The 18,562-nt window shown below is 37.7% G+C and overlaps 1 protein-coding gene across 6 annotated transcripts in view; it reads right to left on the reverse strand.

The window, feature by feature from the left end:
- Positions 1-18,562, reverse strand: part of RASSF9 (Ras association domain family member 9) — a 42,408-nt gene that overhangs the window by 8,989 nt on the left and 14,857 nt on the right. The window contains exon 1 of one of the 6 annotated variants that reach the window (XM_021528036.4): positions 16,935-17,462. The exons of 3 other annotated variants lie outside the window; for them this stretch is intronic. In XM_021528036.4, the coding sequence (XP_021383711.2) occupies positions 16,935-16,981 (47 nt within the window). In that variant the 5' untranslated portion in view covers positions 16,982-17,462. 2 more of the 6 variants (XM_077783547.2, XM_085570180.1) reach the window with 2 other exon arrangements.

Consider the following 18,562-nt stretch of genomic DNA (forward strand, 5'->3'; position numbering starts at 1 on the left):
CCAGAGTATGTAGGTATACTGCTGCCCTGACCTTCCCAAAGTAAGATCAAAATGCTTCTGAACTTTAAGCAAACCCCTACATTATGCCAAGATACCACCAAGAGCAATTCACTTTCTTCAATGGAGAAGACAAAAAGGCTCTAAGAGACAATCTTGCTGTTGCCTACTGCATTCTTGCAGTGGAGTCCTTGCCAAGAGATTTAGGGTCTGCCATCTAGGTGCTTTCCTAGAGTCCACTGAGAAACATAACACTTTCAGGGAGACCCAGGCAGGGCTGTGTTCCCGTTCTGCTCAGCAGTCCCTCCCTTCTTGCTTAAGCCGTACGCTCCCAGATCCTCAGCAAGCAGTTCTGTGCTGCATCTCCCACCTGCCATGCTGCACAGGGGGAACAACCTCCCAGCCACGCCTGCTCAGTGGCTGAGCCACTTGCTCTCCTTGGAAAATGTTGTGACACAGTGGCACATATCATCCTGGGAAAACAAGACAAACTAAGCATTTAGTAATCTAGTGTTTTCAAGCGGCTGGCCTTTGAGCATGCTGATGGGGCACATAAATATGCCTGTTGGGAAGTATGTATTTGTGCTATGATCTTTATTCAACACCCACAGATGTTTCTTCATGTGCAATGGCCTAGAGAAAACTTGCCTTGTTTTCCTGCAATTTCTAGAAACATAGTTATCTCAGTGCCAAGATTATTAATCTCTATTAGCTCTTAGATCTGAGCTATAACTATCATCAAAGATAAGATATTGATCAAAAACGTGATGATTCTTAATTATATATCTACTTGTTGGAAATAATAAGCAGCCAATATTACAATATTACCTAGCTGACAAAATGACCTATATTTGTAGCATAGGGAACACGCTACATGTAATTTGAAAGCTGCTGATACCAGTGACTCTTACATGCCAGGGTATATAAAGGCTAATATCAACAACAGAATATCTCAAATTGAAAGAGATAGATTGATCTTAAAGGGATCATCGACTCCAACACCCTGCTCCTCACAGAGCTACCTAAGATTAAACCATATCACTAAGAGCATCATCCAGAAGTCCCTTGAGCTCTGACAGGATTGGTTCCAGGACCAAGTCCTTGGAGAGACTGTTCTCACATCCAGCCCCACCCTCAGTGAAGAAGCCTTTTCCTAAGGTCCAATGATTTTGTGCAAATGGTGTGGGAATGCTGTTTCTACCAGACCTCTGACCTAATATGAAGTCAATAACCAAATATTAAGTCAAAGCATGGAAACACATACATCATCACATACCATTTAGATAACACTGCTTTTATTGTTTTTATTGTATTATTGCTTTTATTGTACTTATTGCTTTTGTTGCATTGCTTTTGTTTCTTTTTCAAAATCTCAGCATGTTACCATGTATATATGTGTGTATGTATATATATATATACATATACACACACACACACTCACACACACACACACACACATATATATATATATATATATATGCATATATGAGCATTATGAAAACAAAGATAAAAATATATTTTGGCTTTTTATCTGTGAAATTTGTGATTTTTATCTGTGTAATTTGCAAAAAGGTAAAACAGTTTGGCCCATGTGTTGCAGCTCTTGCGTAGAAGAAACTAAATTTGATCCAAGGGGATTTTTGAAAGTGAGTTTAGACATTAAAGGTATAGAGAATACACAGTCCATATGAAAGCTAGGGTCAGAAGTATGTTAATCTTTCAGGAATAAATGGCTCATTTTGAAAGTCCATATTATATTTATTCAGACTATACACATTTGAACCACCTTTTCTCTTAACTTTCTGTCCCTTTCTGTGAAATTATTCAAAAAGCAATAAAGGCCAAATCTTATACTTAGTATGCCTCCTGCCTAAGTACATTACACACTTCTGAGTTTCCTAAGGGCAGCAATGAGGAAGTAGCTACTCTCTCACTACCCAATGAAGCTGGAATTACTCCAAAGCCTTAGGGATTCAAATGAGCCTATAAATTAACCACAGAACCATTCTCCTTCACAAGTCCCTAAAAACAATACTAATGGAGGCACAGTTAATATCCATGTCATGTAGGACACAGAAATTCCATACATGACATGTCAGAAACTTAATTCTTCTTCCCTTTTGCATCATATGAAAATCAGGGAAAAGGTCACCTGAAAAGTATCATGGCAAGACAGAACTGGTACTTTAACTGTGAGAATAAAATTCTCAATACAGTTAATCAGTGTAGTCCCAATGCTGCAGGAAGACTTGGAAAGAACACCACAGAATTTCTGAAAACAAGAAAATTATTATTTATAGAGAGAAATAAATTTCTCCCTACCATCTGCTTCTGCATCCATTTAATCTTGCTCTGTGCTAAAACTCCCTCCTATACAGAAATGTACATAGGCATTTACTAAAAATAAAAGAAAATTAGGCATCTTGTGAGCCATGTGATATTTTTCAAACATGCACATATACACAGTAGTTTGGATGCTCAAATTGAAATATTTCAGATATTTAAAAAAAAATTAAAATAAGTCTATTTTTATAACCAGCTAGTTACAACACTTTTTGTCCTGGTATAAATTTAATGTTAATTTTTCTGCTCTTTTTTATGGCATAAATTTTTAATTCAACAAGATACACATACTGTCAGGAAGACTCTATGAAGCATTTTAATTAGCAACAGCTGTTGCAAATTATGTCCTGTATGAATTAAAATTTATATACTTAAAATTTTATGTAGGTCCTTCATGTCTTCTGCAGACAAAAGTCATCACCTTAGTTACTGTACAAAATTGCATACATTGTAATTCAGCAATGATCTATGGTTGAAATTTCTGTTCACCTAACACTTTATACTCTCTTGGTGCTCTGTGATGAATTTCAGTTGGATTACTTTGAATTGCAATGGGATAGCATTCTTTTTTGTAGAATAAAAATATGAAAGGTATGACAGTTTAAAGAAAATCATTCTGATAATTATTTTACTACAAATAACTCATTCACACCAGACTGCTGCTGACTTGAAACTTCAGACTTTGGTAAAAATCCTATGGTAAATCATGTGCTTAATTCTAATAACTGTACTGCTTGGAAACAGGTGTCTGAAAAGAAACCAACTGTTAAGAAAAAATCAAAAAAGGAAAAAAAGCCCTGACAGTACTTAAAACAGATAAATGAGAAACTAAAGTAGCCAACAAGAAGGACCAACAAGGGCTGACAGTAATAATTCTATCATCCTTTAAGTGGATGGATAGCAGAGTTTGTACTACATAGAAAATAAGCCAAGCAATTGCACTAACTCAGGATATTGCACTAACAGAAAGACAGAAGTAAGAGATAGTGTAAGGGGAATTATACACCTTGTTCACTAGAGTGATAGTTAGGATGGATTAACCTGAACACTCCCCTCTGCTCTTTTTAATAATTACAGGACTCTGTGTCTGCTACAGCGGTCAATATCATTTTGCAAAACCTCATTTGCAAGGGCCAAGTGCAGATGTTCAGCAAAGCTGACCAAAACTTTATTAGGTTCTCCACTTCACTTATTACATGTTTACACTTCCAATCACTTAACCTACAGGCAAGTGCAAAGGCTACAGTGGAAACTGCATTTGCCCCTGCCCTTTCCTCCTGTCTTCCCTCTGAAATTTTCCTCTGCCCCTAAGGGTACACATTCTCTATAAATTGCATCTGCTTTAAATCTGCCTTCCTGTCAGACTAATAATCTTTGTATAGTCAAAGTCATAAGGTTGGTAAGTAGATATTAGTCCAAAAAATGTTTGGAATTCCAGCAAGTGTGGCATGTGCACAAAATGTCATGACAAGTAACACATTTATCATACCAGGCCTGTATTTGGAGTAGTGTAACATAGTGGAGGGGGAGGTTTGAGAAAAGGAGAACTAGATGTCCACCAAAATATTTTCCAAGATGAGTAACAGTAATATCAACAATTTACTTTACTGGGAAAACATGCTTTGATGTGTATATCACAACTGCTGCTGAGGAAGCAGCTGTTATACAGGAATGGAAGATCCAGGAAAAACACCAGAGCCAAAACAAACACTGACATATTCAGTGATAGTAATTCTTTAGATCACGATGGGAGGGATGTGAAGATGGGCATTTTCAAATTCCTCAGTGTTAATGAGCAACATGAGGAGTTTAGAAATATCAACACAGTAAATGCTACATCTTAATTTTGAACAGTGAGTAGTTCTCACTAGTGAACACATGAAAATGCCACTGGTAATTTTCATCTACCACAAGAACTTTGCTACCTTGCAAAAATACAATTCTTTAAATTGCTCCTATGTTTCATTTAAGTGCCTATGCATATTTAAGCGCCGGTTACATTCTACAAACTTTATGAAGCTCCTATTAGTAATGTACAGAATGTTTTTAAAACTCTGTCACTTTCAGTAGTATAGAGCTAGCAGAATAATTTCCATCTCATTTGGAACACAGGCTTCTAAATGATAGAGTTGCTGTTATAGTTAATAGAAATTTGTGTTATCTAACTTCTTCCATTATAATTTTTATAACAGCCTTTTAGAAGCACCCTGGTTGTTTATGAGCTCTTGAGATCAAAGAAGTGAGGGGAATTCCAAGCACGGAGAGTATGAAGGGCTTTTTGTTTGGCTTGGTTTTTTGTTTGTTTTTTGTTTGTTTTTTTCTTTTTCCTTTTTTTGTGGTTCCATGAAATTCAGTTCAGCTTTTGTTGAAAGGCAAAAGTGTACTGTTTCCCTCCCCTGCCTTTGTTGACATTTTGCCCAGTGAAGAAACAAACACAAAGTATTCTGAGGTTGGGTCTGAGCTGCCAAAACATGAACAAATTGTAATATATGTAGACAGATGATAATAAGGCAAGTTAAATAATGGAATGAGGTACAGACAAGGAAATAATAAGACTTAAAGCTACTTTTCCAATGCTGGTTACAGCTCTGATCTGAAGGAGCCTGAGATGGTTACCTTCTTATGAATCCTTATATGCTGTTCATGTTTTGCACCTCTTCTCTGCTCCTAGCGGCACCATGTGAGATAAGCGCTCTTCTCATTCATAATGGAATGTCCAGATGGACTTGGCTTTTTTTCCCCAATCCTAAGGTTAAACTAAGGCTCAGGAAACAAAATAAGAAAAATACTCATTTGGGTTCTATGGTTTTAAGTGAGAATAGCAGGGAAAATGCAAAGGGAATGGTAGAAAATGGCCAGGAGCCTGGAAAGGAGGTTTACGACTGCTCTTTGTGCTACAGCAAGCCTGTAGGGCTGTTCAACAACTTCAACTATCATTACTCTTTCCTAACTTCTTAAAATATAATGATTTTTCAACACAGCTTTTTTGTATATCATAAAAACCAGTTTTGGTATCTCTCTACAGCTTTCTAGGAGTGAGAAAGACAGGATGGGCTTTAATATTCTCCTGTATGTATTGCAATCAAATTTACAGAATGAACCACCCCATTCTGAAACATTGTATGATCTCTCCTATTTCATTTCCTTTAATTAAATAATTTTGAAAAACATCACCTCAAAGGATGTTGTGTCAATACTTAATTTACAATCAAATCTTTCTTTTCTTTTTTCCTTTTAAATTTCTGCATCAAACTTTCTGAAAGACAATTCAGTGGCAAATGTGTTCCATTACTTACAGTATTTGAAGAGCTGAAGGGAAAAAAAAGATGAGATAATGAAGTGGACTCTTATATAAATGTTCATTATAAAGAGATAAATTGAGTACTAGATAAATAATTATGCTAACAAGAAGAGTGGACATAATTTTTTAAAAAGAAGCCTGAAGCATTTTCACTGTCCATTGTCAGACTGAGAGTTTTGTGCAGCTTATGCTTTCAAGTAATTTTCTAAAATTGCCTATCAATGAATGCTTCAATATGTAGTTAGTCAGCCACAAGCTGATAGGGTCTCTGAAATATAACCACATCTTCTCTAAAGAAGCTACTGAACAAATGAAATAAATTATTAACCTCACCAACTGTGCTCTTCCCAAGCAATGGATATGTGTAAAGAGGGCATAGGAGATTGCAAAACTAGCTCTAGCCATCTGAGTAATACAGATGGGAAAGGCAAAAATGGATGAATTGCTGTCTGGAAGCAAGTTTAAAGCTGGATCATAATGATTACCAAGAGTAATGGGAAATTTATGAAATTAATGCAAAGAAGAAAGGTATATACAAGAGAGAGATACAGAGAATGGTGTCTAATAACCCCTCCCCACAATTTTAGCTGTAAAAAGATGAAGGAAGATGACTGCAGAGGAATGACATTCCATGTGATTCAGATAAAAAGCCATGTGAATTCTAAAATATTTGAACAATTGTGACTTAAGCCCAAAACCTGTTCTATGACAGACATAATGGTTCAGATAATGTGTTTCCATCTGAGTCCATATGAAGACGCTCATAACCATGTCAGCTGTCCATCACAACCCTCCCATTGGAGCTGAGCTTCTTGTCTGATCTCCAGTGAGTCATGATGAATTAAGCCATAAAGATAAAAGCCTTGTTAAACCATCTAGGATAGCCATCTAAATGTGACTGAACAGTTTAGGAAAAAACTTCAAAAATTTAATGCAGCTGAAAAAGTGGTAACTCCTGACAAGAGAACTTTGATCAACGGGGAGAGCTGATACAGGCCAAAAATCTACAGTGGGCACAGATGAAGCCAAGCACAGCTATGTGACTGGACCAAAGACCAAGGCAGACCCAAGAAATAATGGTGCTGGTTTTGTGAGATGCATCTATGGCAGGATAGTGATTATCCGAAGCAGGCTGTGACACCAGAAAGACACTGCAAACTACTTGTTGTCATTAGTTCACAGAAAGTCAGACTGAGTCAACATTCAAATTAATCCTGTTTCTTTACTTCACATATCCAAATGTCTTTGCAGGTGGGGATTCTTTCAACATATGAGCAACTCAGATGGCTTCATAGCTCAGGGAGGATAAAAAGGCCTTTTAACAAGGTACTTCATAAGCTGAGTGGTTACCACAGTGACAGGTGGATGAAGGCATGCTTCCCTCTGCCACGTGAACAGCTCTGTCATATTGGAAGAGATACACATTTAGCTTCCTTCTGTGACATATGCACATTCTGTTTGTCACTTCTGACAGGCTTTTGTGTACTCAGGTTTGTAATATGTAGATGCATAAATATGCAATCTACAGAAGTGGCTATTTTTGCATGTATTATTTATATATACAATGATTTAGGGGTTATATTTTATCGTACATATGTGACAGTACATGAGCTATACATATGCATTCTGTGATCATATCCAACACAAGCTGTCATAAATGCATTCTTATACTGAATATATGCCTACCAGGCACAAATGCTTTAACACAAAAAAAATGTTAAGCATGCAGCCAAGTACTGAATTTTTTCAGATGTTGTTAAAGATTTCCATGCTGCTTTCTTATTGTTGCTTAGTAATTTGATTCAGCATCCATAGAAAGATTCATTCTCTGCTCCACTGGTCACTTGCCTCACTTAAATGAGTATAAGAGACAGTACTCAGTTTTGTCAAGACACAGAAGGTACTGAGGCATTGCGGATATTGTAACTTTCAAGTATCTTCCTGACTGCTGAAGATCATAGTACTCACTTGGACTTCCACAGAAAGTACTACAAAAGAGATGAACTTCTAACAGTGGGGCTTGCTGACACTAGCAAGTTCAGCAGGAACTGACCTAAAGCAATCAGAAACATGAACAAAAGGGCAAGACTTGGATGCTGTTAGATCATGTTCAAATGTTCATTGTATTAAAGAAAAAAAAAAAAAAAGAGAAATATTAATTAGCACAACAACCCAAAACGTCATTCCCTTCTCTTCCTGAAGCTTTCAACATTAATCCTTGTCCTTGTCTGCCTTACTGTAATATAAGCCAGCAGAAAATGAAGCAACTTCAACATGAAATACTGAGAGAATTTCAGTTTAGAGTAACTTCACAAGACTTTCCTGAAAAATGCATAGTGAAGTAAGCAAAAACTACATGGTGTTCAGGACCAGTGTAAGACATGATAGAAGTACAGGTAGCTGGGGAGTGCAACCAGTCAGAATTTAAACACTCAAAGCGCTTAAAAATTGTCTTAGGTGTCTTGAATTACATTTAGGCATCCTCATAAAATTAGCCCTTATTACTTACATTTCTTCAATATGTGTGCATTTTTATTTGTATCTTTTCTCCTAGGTATGGTACAACCCTTTTAGAGGACACTTTTCAAAATTTAAACTTTTGATATATGTCCATTACTATCAGTTATGCAATTGCTTTTCAGGCTGACATTAAAGAATTTATCTCCACATATTCTCATAGGGAAAGAACTCCCTTTTACAAGCCAAAGCTATCCACTCATTTAAATTCCCACTCTAACTGAATTGATATCTACAGACATGTGCAAAGTAAGCTTCCTTTGCTCAGCCATTATGTAAAAGAGTTTACAGGACATTGAATTAGCAAATGAGGAACACACAGTGAATAAACAGTTTTGTAAACTGTGGTTTATGTGTCTTGCCCAAAACTAGGTAGGAATTTTGTGGCAGGGTCAGGGAAGACATCCATGCTATTAGGATGGTTCTCCCTTAATCATACATAATCTACCTGTAATTCACCTCTCCGTTCATGTTTCCCTTTCTAATTTCTAAAATAAGTGGTGCAAAAGATGGTTAATAACCTGCTCTACAAATCTGAGCATGCTCCTTGAAAAGTGATTGGGTGGTGCGCCTATCATCTACCTTAAGCTATTTAAAAATATAGATGTGCAAAGATAATTTTCTGACCTTCCTCTGTAATCAGTGGCATAAAATAGGCACCTCCAAAAGGGTGACTAATCCCATACTGACAGCCTGTCTAAGACTAAACGGATTGCCCTCCAGAAGTGTTTAGATGTATCCATTAACTACAAAGAGTACCTAGATGACAAGATACCTAAATTTTCAGTGGCTCAAGTAGAGTAAGAGGAGCTTGATATTTGTTCTTCACTGTGTACTTGAATCTCAGGAGCAGTATGAGTGTCAGCAAAAGTACTGTGACCATCTACAATTGCAGTTCCAATAAGAACTTAGATCTTTGTCAGACACTTGTAGGGACTTCCATGGGTAAACAAACATTATTAGTTATCTACCTAATCTTTAAAGTACCACAAGTCTGGGAAAGTGCAGTAAAGTCAATACCAGTCCTAGACTGTTAGAAAACTGAATTTGTGCAAGACTTTTAAGTAAAGCAGGATATTAACAACAAAGTGGCCTGTGAGGTACAGGCAATAATCACGTTAAAAAAGTATACCCAGTACCTTAGCAATCAGTCCAGAGGAAGTCTGTCAACTGCTAATGTCCAAACAAAACAGCAGTTCAAAACACCCATTTATCAACCAAAACACCAACAGCTGAACAAGATCAGCACAAGATCCTACATTTATAAATATCACTAAATCACTCTTTGATCAGCGAGCAAAATCTGATAACTTCCTATGGTAAATGAGGTATACTTTAGATCATCAAAACAGTGTCCCAGCTGTTGCTCTGAAAAATGCTGTAGCTTTAAAGTGCTTTCACAGTGGAAAATACCCTCTGTAGAAAGAATTCCTTTGAATTGAAAGAAGTTGGGGAAAGCAAAGTCAAATGTTCTACATGGATGATGGAATCCATTAACACAAAGCAAATTGCATGTTCAAGACCCAAGGGCAGACTCTCTTAAAAATTAGTAGTCTTCACTCAACTGCATTATTCCAGTGAGGTCATACACCCTTAGAAGCTAAAGTAAGGTAAACATATTTATACCTTACCAAAACAAAAGTCTAATAGATTATTAAATTTTCAACAACCTGATTTTGTCCTTGAACATGACAATTATAAGCTTTTGCATATTTATTTTAAGCTTCAATATTTTTGTATTTTAAAAGGAGGAAAAACCAAAATCTTCTGCTTTTTAATAGAGATGATTCTATTTACCATTATGATAGGAAATTCGTAACTTGGAACATTTTTCATCAATGAAAGAGAGCAAATGGGGTGAAGAATAAAGAAAGCAACTTAATCAGGTTCATGATTTTGACCCTTGATATAAAGAGATGATATGTTATATTCACAGCAAAGATCATCTCTATAAAGATGTTTTTCTCCTATGATTATTCTGCAACTTACTAATTAATGTAGAAAAAATCATAAAAAAAACAACCATAACCCAGAAAAACAGAGGTTTACTTCACCTCCAAGATTACAACATAGCCTGGCTTCTTCTAATGCTTATGCTTAAAAATGCATGTCTAGGAACCATCAAAACTACAATTTAAATGTCTCAAACTGACACAGAGAAAAATGCACTCAGGCAAACAGGAGTGAGAATGAAACAAGAAAGTTGGTGAAAGAGAAACACATCTTTAAATAAACGGTACGAATAAAGTGCATGAGAGATATACCAAACATGCAATAGAATTTTTTCTTTGAAGTTTGATGTCTTCTCATTACCACATGGCATCACAACTTGGATTTTATAGCATTAAAAATACAATTACATGACAATTTATTATCATTACCATCAAGAACCTTCCTTTTTGTTTTTTGGTTTATTTTTTTAGTTTCTGCAGGTAATTTCTTTTGTTCACTTCACAAAACCACCTCAAATTATATTAAGATGCTCATGGAATTTCTTTCTTTATTTTTCTCTCTGGGACATTAAAATCTTCCTTACAGGACATTTTTAACATTATGGAAAATTTTAAACCAATGAAAAATTCCTCAGAAAAATCGCATAAAATCAAACTTAAACAATACAAGTGTATTGTCACTTTCCTGCATGACTATCTATGTTTAGTGGACTGCATAAGGACTACAATAAAAGAACTCACATATGTAATTCTTACCTCTTCCACTTACTGGCTTTCACAGTCTGCACTTCTATACATTTTATACTGTCTAGTCATGTCCTACTTATTTTCCCGAGGCCTGTAAATATTAACACCCAAATTACTACTAAGGAAAATTATGTAAGCTTATCGGGTGTTTGAGGTCACAAAAAATTGGTATCATTTCACTATTGCAACACCTACACCCTAAGTTTATTTCTGGCTAGGTCAAACCAGGAAAAGACAATGTGCTTAATCCTGGAGCCTATTTGAGTCAAGTTCCAGAAACGTGCTCAAAAAAGTATTCTTTTGGACAAGGCTTCCTGAAACTCTCTTATCTATTTTGTCTTGTGTGATACTTGAGGAACTGCTAACATGGAAACACTGTACAGAAGACAGAAAGTCATCATCTCGAGAGCATCATAACACGTAAGAGAAACGACAGAAGCAACAATAACAGCCCAGTTACCTATACACATGACTGGGTACCCGCATGTCCAACATTCAGTCCTATGCTTCACATAATGCGTGGTCTTAACATTTTTATATTGCATCATCCTTTCTGTCACTATTAATAAGGATTTACCAACATACTAAATATAGAAGCTGGATGAACTAATTAAGGCTTGTACCGCATATGAGATGTTAATGTTTTCAAATAATAGTGTTTCAGACCAGAGTTTTAAATTGCTATTATTACTCATATAAAACAAACAAAAAACTTTTTTTCTGAGTATAGGTAAATCAGGAGGTACTACTCTGTGATTATCACTGACTTTCATTAAAGTTAATAGAATTTTAAAAATGCCCAACTCAGAAAATTTACTTCTGTCTACTGAATTAATTACATATTTAGCAATGTGTCTTTCTTCATGCACAATACTAGTTTTTCATCAGTAAAATAGGAAAGACAACTGACCAGCAAGATTTTTCCTCTTTTTAATATTTTCCTTTTTAATCTTTTAATCTAAAACAAAATGGGAGTTTCGCCTGAAATGTATCTCTCAGCCTGACTCTACACTATATTAGTGTTTCAGATTAGCTTCGACTTAACCGAAGTCATGCTCTTAGATGGTGTAGTATTACACTTCTATTACTCGTTTTATTTACTCCTTCAGGATGAAATTGCTGCCTGCCCTCCTGGAATAGTAGATAATTAACTCTTTAGAAATAAGGTTAGTGTTTTTCTAGATGTAAAGCTCTTCCTGAAAGTGAAGTGAACAAATATGTACAAAGATTATTAGAAAATGTGTGCAACCATTTTGACCCCTAAGACAAAGCTTCCAAGGCAGACCAGGAAATAAATTATAATGTATGAAGTGTGGCTCAAAAAGGAACAACTTCTTTGATAGTTCACTAATACATCTCACACTCAGGGATAAATTAAAGAAATATGTAAAAAAAATTAATTCTACCATTGCAAAACAAGCACCATATTTTCAATCTAAAAATTTAACACAGGTAGCACCACTGATTCTAAAACTTTTATCTACCCTCTCCAACATACATACCAAATACCTTGTAGTCTTGTATCAAAAAGCACCTTTATAGCTTCATAAAGACTTTTATCCAGGTGTGCTCATCCAAAAGAAATATTAGACATCCCACATGATCCCATGAGACTTACATTGTGGGTCATACACAGTTCATTCAGACAAGCAGCTGATCTCCAAGAGCTTTACCAGTCCAAACCTCAATGCTGAGCATTTTCAGTTTTACTTCATAAAGGTTTAAAATGTACAGCAGTGGACTCAACCGTAGGTAGAAAAGAAGAGATGTTCAGAGCAGTACACAAATCACTGTGCTAACTAGATGCAATGAGAGACTACTGGAGGGAGGGAGAAAGGGAGGGATCATGGAAATACTAAGTCAGTATCAGATAGATGAAGTCTCTAATTTAATTCACTACCCTGCACTGTAATATATAAACTGAGAGAATAATTGAATGTGTCTCTCACTGGGGAGGGGCCTCTGACTGTCAGGCCAGGAAGAACTCCCTCTTATATCTATCACACTGAATGAAAATACATGGTCTTTCTTTCAACCTCTGAACCAGAGATGAGCTGATTAAGGAAAGGCAGAACTAAAGAGTAGGCAAAGTAAGTCCTCCTACAGAAAAACATTAACTACTGTGGCAGTGAATAAAAGTGGAAAACAGTGGAAAATAGCAAACAGTAAAAAATAGAAAAAATACAGGAAGGAAAAGCAAAACCAGTAAACAAATTTAAATATTAACACATTTGTTTAATCATGAAACACTACTCTGGGTTCAGAATTGTTGCAAGCCAACAGACTGTACAAACCTTAGTAGTAAACATAGGACCAGCATGAAGTACACTGGCAAAATGTATTTTTCAAGGTGTTGAACATAAGAGGACAGCCCTACAGCATCAAGATGGATCATCTGTACCCTCTCCCTTTCAGTATCCCAGCTACAACACAAATGAAACAACAGATATTCAGCAATTTCATCTAAAGCTTATTTGCAAAACCCAAGGAAGTGTCTGGATGAAAGAAATAGCAATGAGGTCAGTTTTCCCACTATGACATATATGCAGATATCCTCGAAGTATTTAAATAAACCTAAAGACCCATTTTCAAAAGTGATCAAATCTAGCACCCAACAGTGGAGAAGTCTTAATCCTACTGAAAATAAATGCAGCATAAATTCCTGTTCTACTTAGCAATCAGGAAATTGAATACAATGTGAAATCCTGGTACCTAAACACTGCAAGTATATATTTTGTTCTGTATTTCTCATATTTAGATAGGGAACTGTTTTGTCTCTGTGTAGAGCAATTTGTTAGATTAATACTAGACCTTCTGAGCAAAGAACTCAGTGCCTTTTCTCTGCCTTCACCTTCAGCTAAGCATTTCCTGCTCTCACTACACTTCTGAAATGTGATGTGAGCTGAGCATTCCTCTCACTCTTGAGGTAAGCATCTTTAAGAGATCTGCATAAAAAAAAATCCCTTTGAGTTTATTCATGTTTCAGAACCTTAGTCCTGCAGGAAACTTTCGTTTTTCCTTTGTTGCCTTAGAGGGTACAACCTGTCCCTACTGTGTACATTTGGGTTTGTAAGTGGGTGGGGTGTCTTGGAAGTATTGTTTTCCTGGGGACATAGTGACAAGCACATACACATTCTGGGGACTGCGATTACTTCTGGTTGTCACAGAAGGACAAGGAATGCTGTAAAAACTACTTATAGCTCTTGAAAAAGATATCATTGTCCTTCTTGCCAAGAAACATATGCTGGAGTCACAATCCTAGAGGCCGCTCCCCTGAAATCAAACCAGGGCTTATGTGATCTCTTGGCTACATGGGCTTTGTGCTGTCTCTGTATTAGTGACATTTCAGAAGCCCAAGAGAGTCATACTGACTGAAGATCTTTCAAACACTAACAGTAGTTCAGCATAGGTTTTTTCTTCCTGAGATTTAATCTCAGTTTCTTTCTCTAAAGACTTGTGGCATAATGGACAACGTCCCTTGCCTCTTGCTTAGACACAGACTCAGTGTAACCTCTTTGTTTAAACTCTGAGGTCTTAGGGACAGGGACTGACAATTTACAATCTGGATGTGAAGAGCCTACTATTAAACATGGACCTGATCTGGAACCTCTGGGCGATGCTGCAAGACAAGCACTAATTACAGTGGTGTCATCTTGTTATCTGAGCAAATGACTGTAACGCCTTCATTTTCCTTCTGGCTCTCCTTCCACCTACCTTTGTTACCTCAACTTAGCTTTATGTCCTCATGTAAACATAGATTTTATTCCTTATTTGCTTATCTTATAACTTTCAGGAGTTATGTTTTCATGTAGCAAATGGTCATTAAGAACTTCCAGAGAGAAAGGAAAAAGCTCAGTTTCCGAGAAATGTGAATGAACACTAAGCTTATTTTACAAAGAAGCAGCAGGTTAAAGATATACATTTGTGTATGTCCTTTTTTGGTCCTTCTTTACAGGTTGTTAGACAAAGTAGTGAGCTACAAGTTCTGACTCTCCAGCTACTGGCCTGAACACAGTAAAGGATTTTAAACTCAGTTTTCAAGGTTTCAAATGAATTCACCAAGATACAATTAAAATGAGAAATAATTATTACATAGCTCTTCAATCATACTGTAAAACAATTTTACTAACTACATAAACAAAGTTTAATTCTCAAAATTCATTATCAAAGCTAACATTAAATATGCAGAAATTTAAATATCTGAATAGATAATAACACATCTTAAGAAGTATGTAGTTTGCTTTGTTTTGACCCTCTCCCTCTACACTTCTCTGGTCACACAGTCCCTTCTTATGCCACAAAGCCTCTCAGCCATTAGAGGCATTTATTTATTTATGGGGATGTGAGGATAAAATGAATACAAAGTCCTAGATGAACCAGTAATGGTTCTTTTGGTATTTTAATTTTTATTGCCTATTTAAAGCTTTGGATTATGACTTTCTTTTCCTGAGGAATAAAATGTCACATCAGCAAGCATAATTAGATTGATGCAATTAGTGTGAAGATATTGTAAATACCCAAAAGAGAAACAATTTCATCATTGAACGCAGTGAAAATGTACTTTGTGATTTAATCCTTATTCAGGTAGGTATTAGCAGGAACAAAACTTTCAGTTTAAGAACAATAATTTTCCAGCTCTATGTGAAAGCAATTTCATAGAAAAGTTCATGCCCATCTTTCTTGATCTTCTAAACAAAAAATGGCCACACGAGAATTATATTTCCATTACCAAAATACGCTGTTTAATCTGTGTGAACTACATTATTAATAATTCTAAAATAGTATCCAATTTTAAAACATTGACCGTTACAATCTTTCTAATTAATATTCAATATTATGCTAACTTAATATTTTTACACAATATGCTAACTTAATACTTTTACACAATCCCAGCAAATACAAGGCCCCCCAAATAACTTTCAAATGTTGAAACCAAAAGCCAAACATGGAAGAGAAATGGCAAATTTTTACAAGACTATTTAGAGTTCAATTATATTCCCCATAGAAAAGATCATCTTTTGCATTCCTTTAAATACAAACTAAATTTCAGCGAAGAGCACTAGGCAAAATGGGGATGAGATTTTAGAGTTTCTCAGTGAGGCAAAATTTCAGTGATCTGCTTCTGTTCAGCTTTAGCTATATGGGCTCAGCCACTGTACATTCCATAGGGTCCAAGCAAATTCACTCTTAAAAAAACCTAGTACCACCTTAGTGCCTAACATGATTACATAACCCTCATTCTCCTTTTTGCAGCCCGCGCTGGGGCATGTGGAAGCATGTAGAGCATAAGGGGCAAAGTCCCCATAAAGAAACTTCGCTGTAGCTGACCCAAGGACCACAGCAGTCTCTCTAAAGAATTTTCTAAGGAAAAAAAAAAAAAAAAGTAGATACAGTACAAGTCCATCCCGGACTAAAGTCTAAACAAATAAACAAAAAACCCAAAAATCATTCAATTCCCCCCCTCTCCGCCTCCCCACGCTGAGAGCTCGATGCTCTCCTACCTCCCAGGCTGACAGCCAGCGGACAAGATAAGGGACGGGTTTGATCCGACGGGACTGCAGGCTGCCGGTCAACCTCCCAGGGCAACGGGGCTAAGGCGCGGGGCCCGGAGCCCGGCCCTCCCGTGAGAAACGGGGAGTTTTGTCCCGGGGCAGGGGAAGAGCTCCCGGTTGCCCCTGGCCGCCTACGGGACGCGAAGGTCGGGCTTGCAGCCGGTTCTCCCGGCCCCGGCGAGCGTCACCTTCCCAGCGCGGGGCACATCGGTTCAGCCGGGGAAGGCTCCAAGTCCGGAAGGGCTGCCTCCCGCTCACGGAAAATATTGCCCAGTAGTCTAAAGAGCCAGAGCGAAGAGGGGCACGGCAGGTCCGGCGAAGGGGGCAAGGGAAAAGCCCCTTCCCTCGGCACACGCCGGCCCGCTCCCCTCCGTTCCCCCGGCCCGGCTGCCGCTCGCAGGTGAGCCCCGGAGTTGGACAGCACGGTCCGGATAACACATCCTGCCCCCAGAACCAAACAAAAAGTACAAAAAATAATTCATCCTATAGCGCCCTGCCTTTCCTCCGCATACCCACGCATTTTACCTGTTTTTATGCCGGGCTTTTAATAAATTCCTTCCAAAAGGAGCCATGATCCCAGCGGCATAACATCAGCGATCCCCAAACAATTCGAGGTGTTCCCTTCTCCCCTATATTTTTGCCTGAGCGCCTTCCAGCTTGTTAATAGTCACCGAGCGTAGCGATGAGCTGGAAGTTGTGCAATTTACTGCTAACTTTGAACTCCAGCTTGTTGCTGCTGCTGCACCTTTGGAGTCCTGCCCAGCTGCGAACTTGAAGGAGGTGTTTAGAAGCAGGAAAAAGAAAGGGGAGGGGGGGAATACGCTCTTGCTCCTGTGATGTGGAGTTATGCACAGAACTTGCTAAACTTTCAGCCTTGTCACCCTCAGGGCAGCAGGCAGCAAATGGGAAAGAGGGGGTTTCGCTCCCGTGTGGAACTCCGTAAAGGCGCACACACACACAAAAGCACTGAAAACTTTCCCCGGGAGGCTCCAGCCACTTCAGGTCAAGTCGCTCAGCTTAAACGCACGTTAATGAAGGGCGAGCTACAGTTGCCACACCAGTTCTCAATGCATAATATAACCTGCCTTTTCAGTACCTCCGTACTTCATAAGGTGTTGAACGAGTACGGGGAAGATGAAGGGAAAAAGACCGCTGTGGCCCCTCTGCTCTCCCTGGACTTTTAAGTAAACTGCTATTTGCATGGAAGCCTTTACAGACTAAATGCACCTTCGAAAATGTGGCCTAGAAGAGAACAAGTGAGGCAGCAACATGAAAGACTGGATTCATACTAAGCTGTTTCACGACCTTTTTTGTTATTATTTTAAACTGGCTTTGCCAGAAGGGAAGTGAACACACACCATGGTTCCTGTTCACAGAAACCCTCTGGGAATGAGAGATTTGGGTAGAGCTTCAGACGGAAAAACTCCCACCCAACCCCTCCCCAAACTGGAGCAGGGCAGGGGAAAGAGGAGCCATTGTGCCCAAAAGGCTGATGCCAGCAGGTGGAGGTCCCAGGGCAGGTGGAAAGTCCTGTGCACAGCCCTAGCACACCGTAGCCCTTTCCTTTCTGCAGTAATTTAACAGGTACATACTAGATGTAAGTAATTCTCTTTTTTTTTTTTCTTTTTTTTTTTTTTTTTTTTTCCCCTTGCAGGGCAGATTCTTTATGTGGCTGCCCAAAGATACAATACAATAGGGAATTTTTTTTTATCAACCAGGGGCAATGATTAAATAGGAGCTTAATGGAGTTAGAGCTTATCTGAAAAAAAAAAAAAAGTATTTTTCTAAATTTCCCCTTTCCTCCCTTGTTCAAGATTTCAATTTTCCAGAAGAAAACAAAGCAAAGGCCCGTTTCATGGTTTACCTATTACTGGCAGCTCTAGGAATACCCCACATATTTTCAGTTCAGTCCCACGCCTCTGAATTCTCTGAACTGTAACTACAAAGAGAGGGATCAGAGCCTCTTAAAAGCCTTGAATATTTGCGTATTCATTCAAATAACACAAAAAATTAGGGAACCTTAAATAGAATAACTTTCAGATTTCTTGTCCTGCTGCCAGGGTAGGTTTGAAATAGTCTGGTTTCAGTATTATGAAGATAAGCACACATTATGCCCATAGAAGTCTTTGTTTTTGCTTTGAATCAGGTTATAT

The sequence above is a fragment of the Lonchura striata genome, chromosome 1A, assembly GCF_050655825.1.
Source record: "Lonchura striata isolate lonStrDom1 chromosome 1A, ASM5065582v1, whole genome shotgun sequence".
Taxonomy (NCBI): Eukaryota; Metazoa; Chordata; class Aves; order Passeriformes; family Estrildidae; genus Lonchura; species Lonchura striata.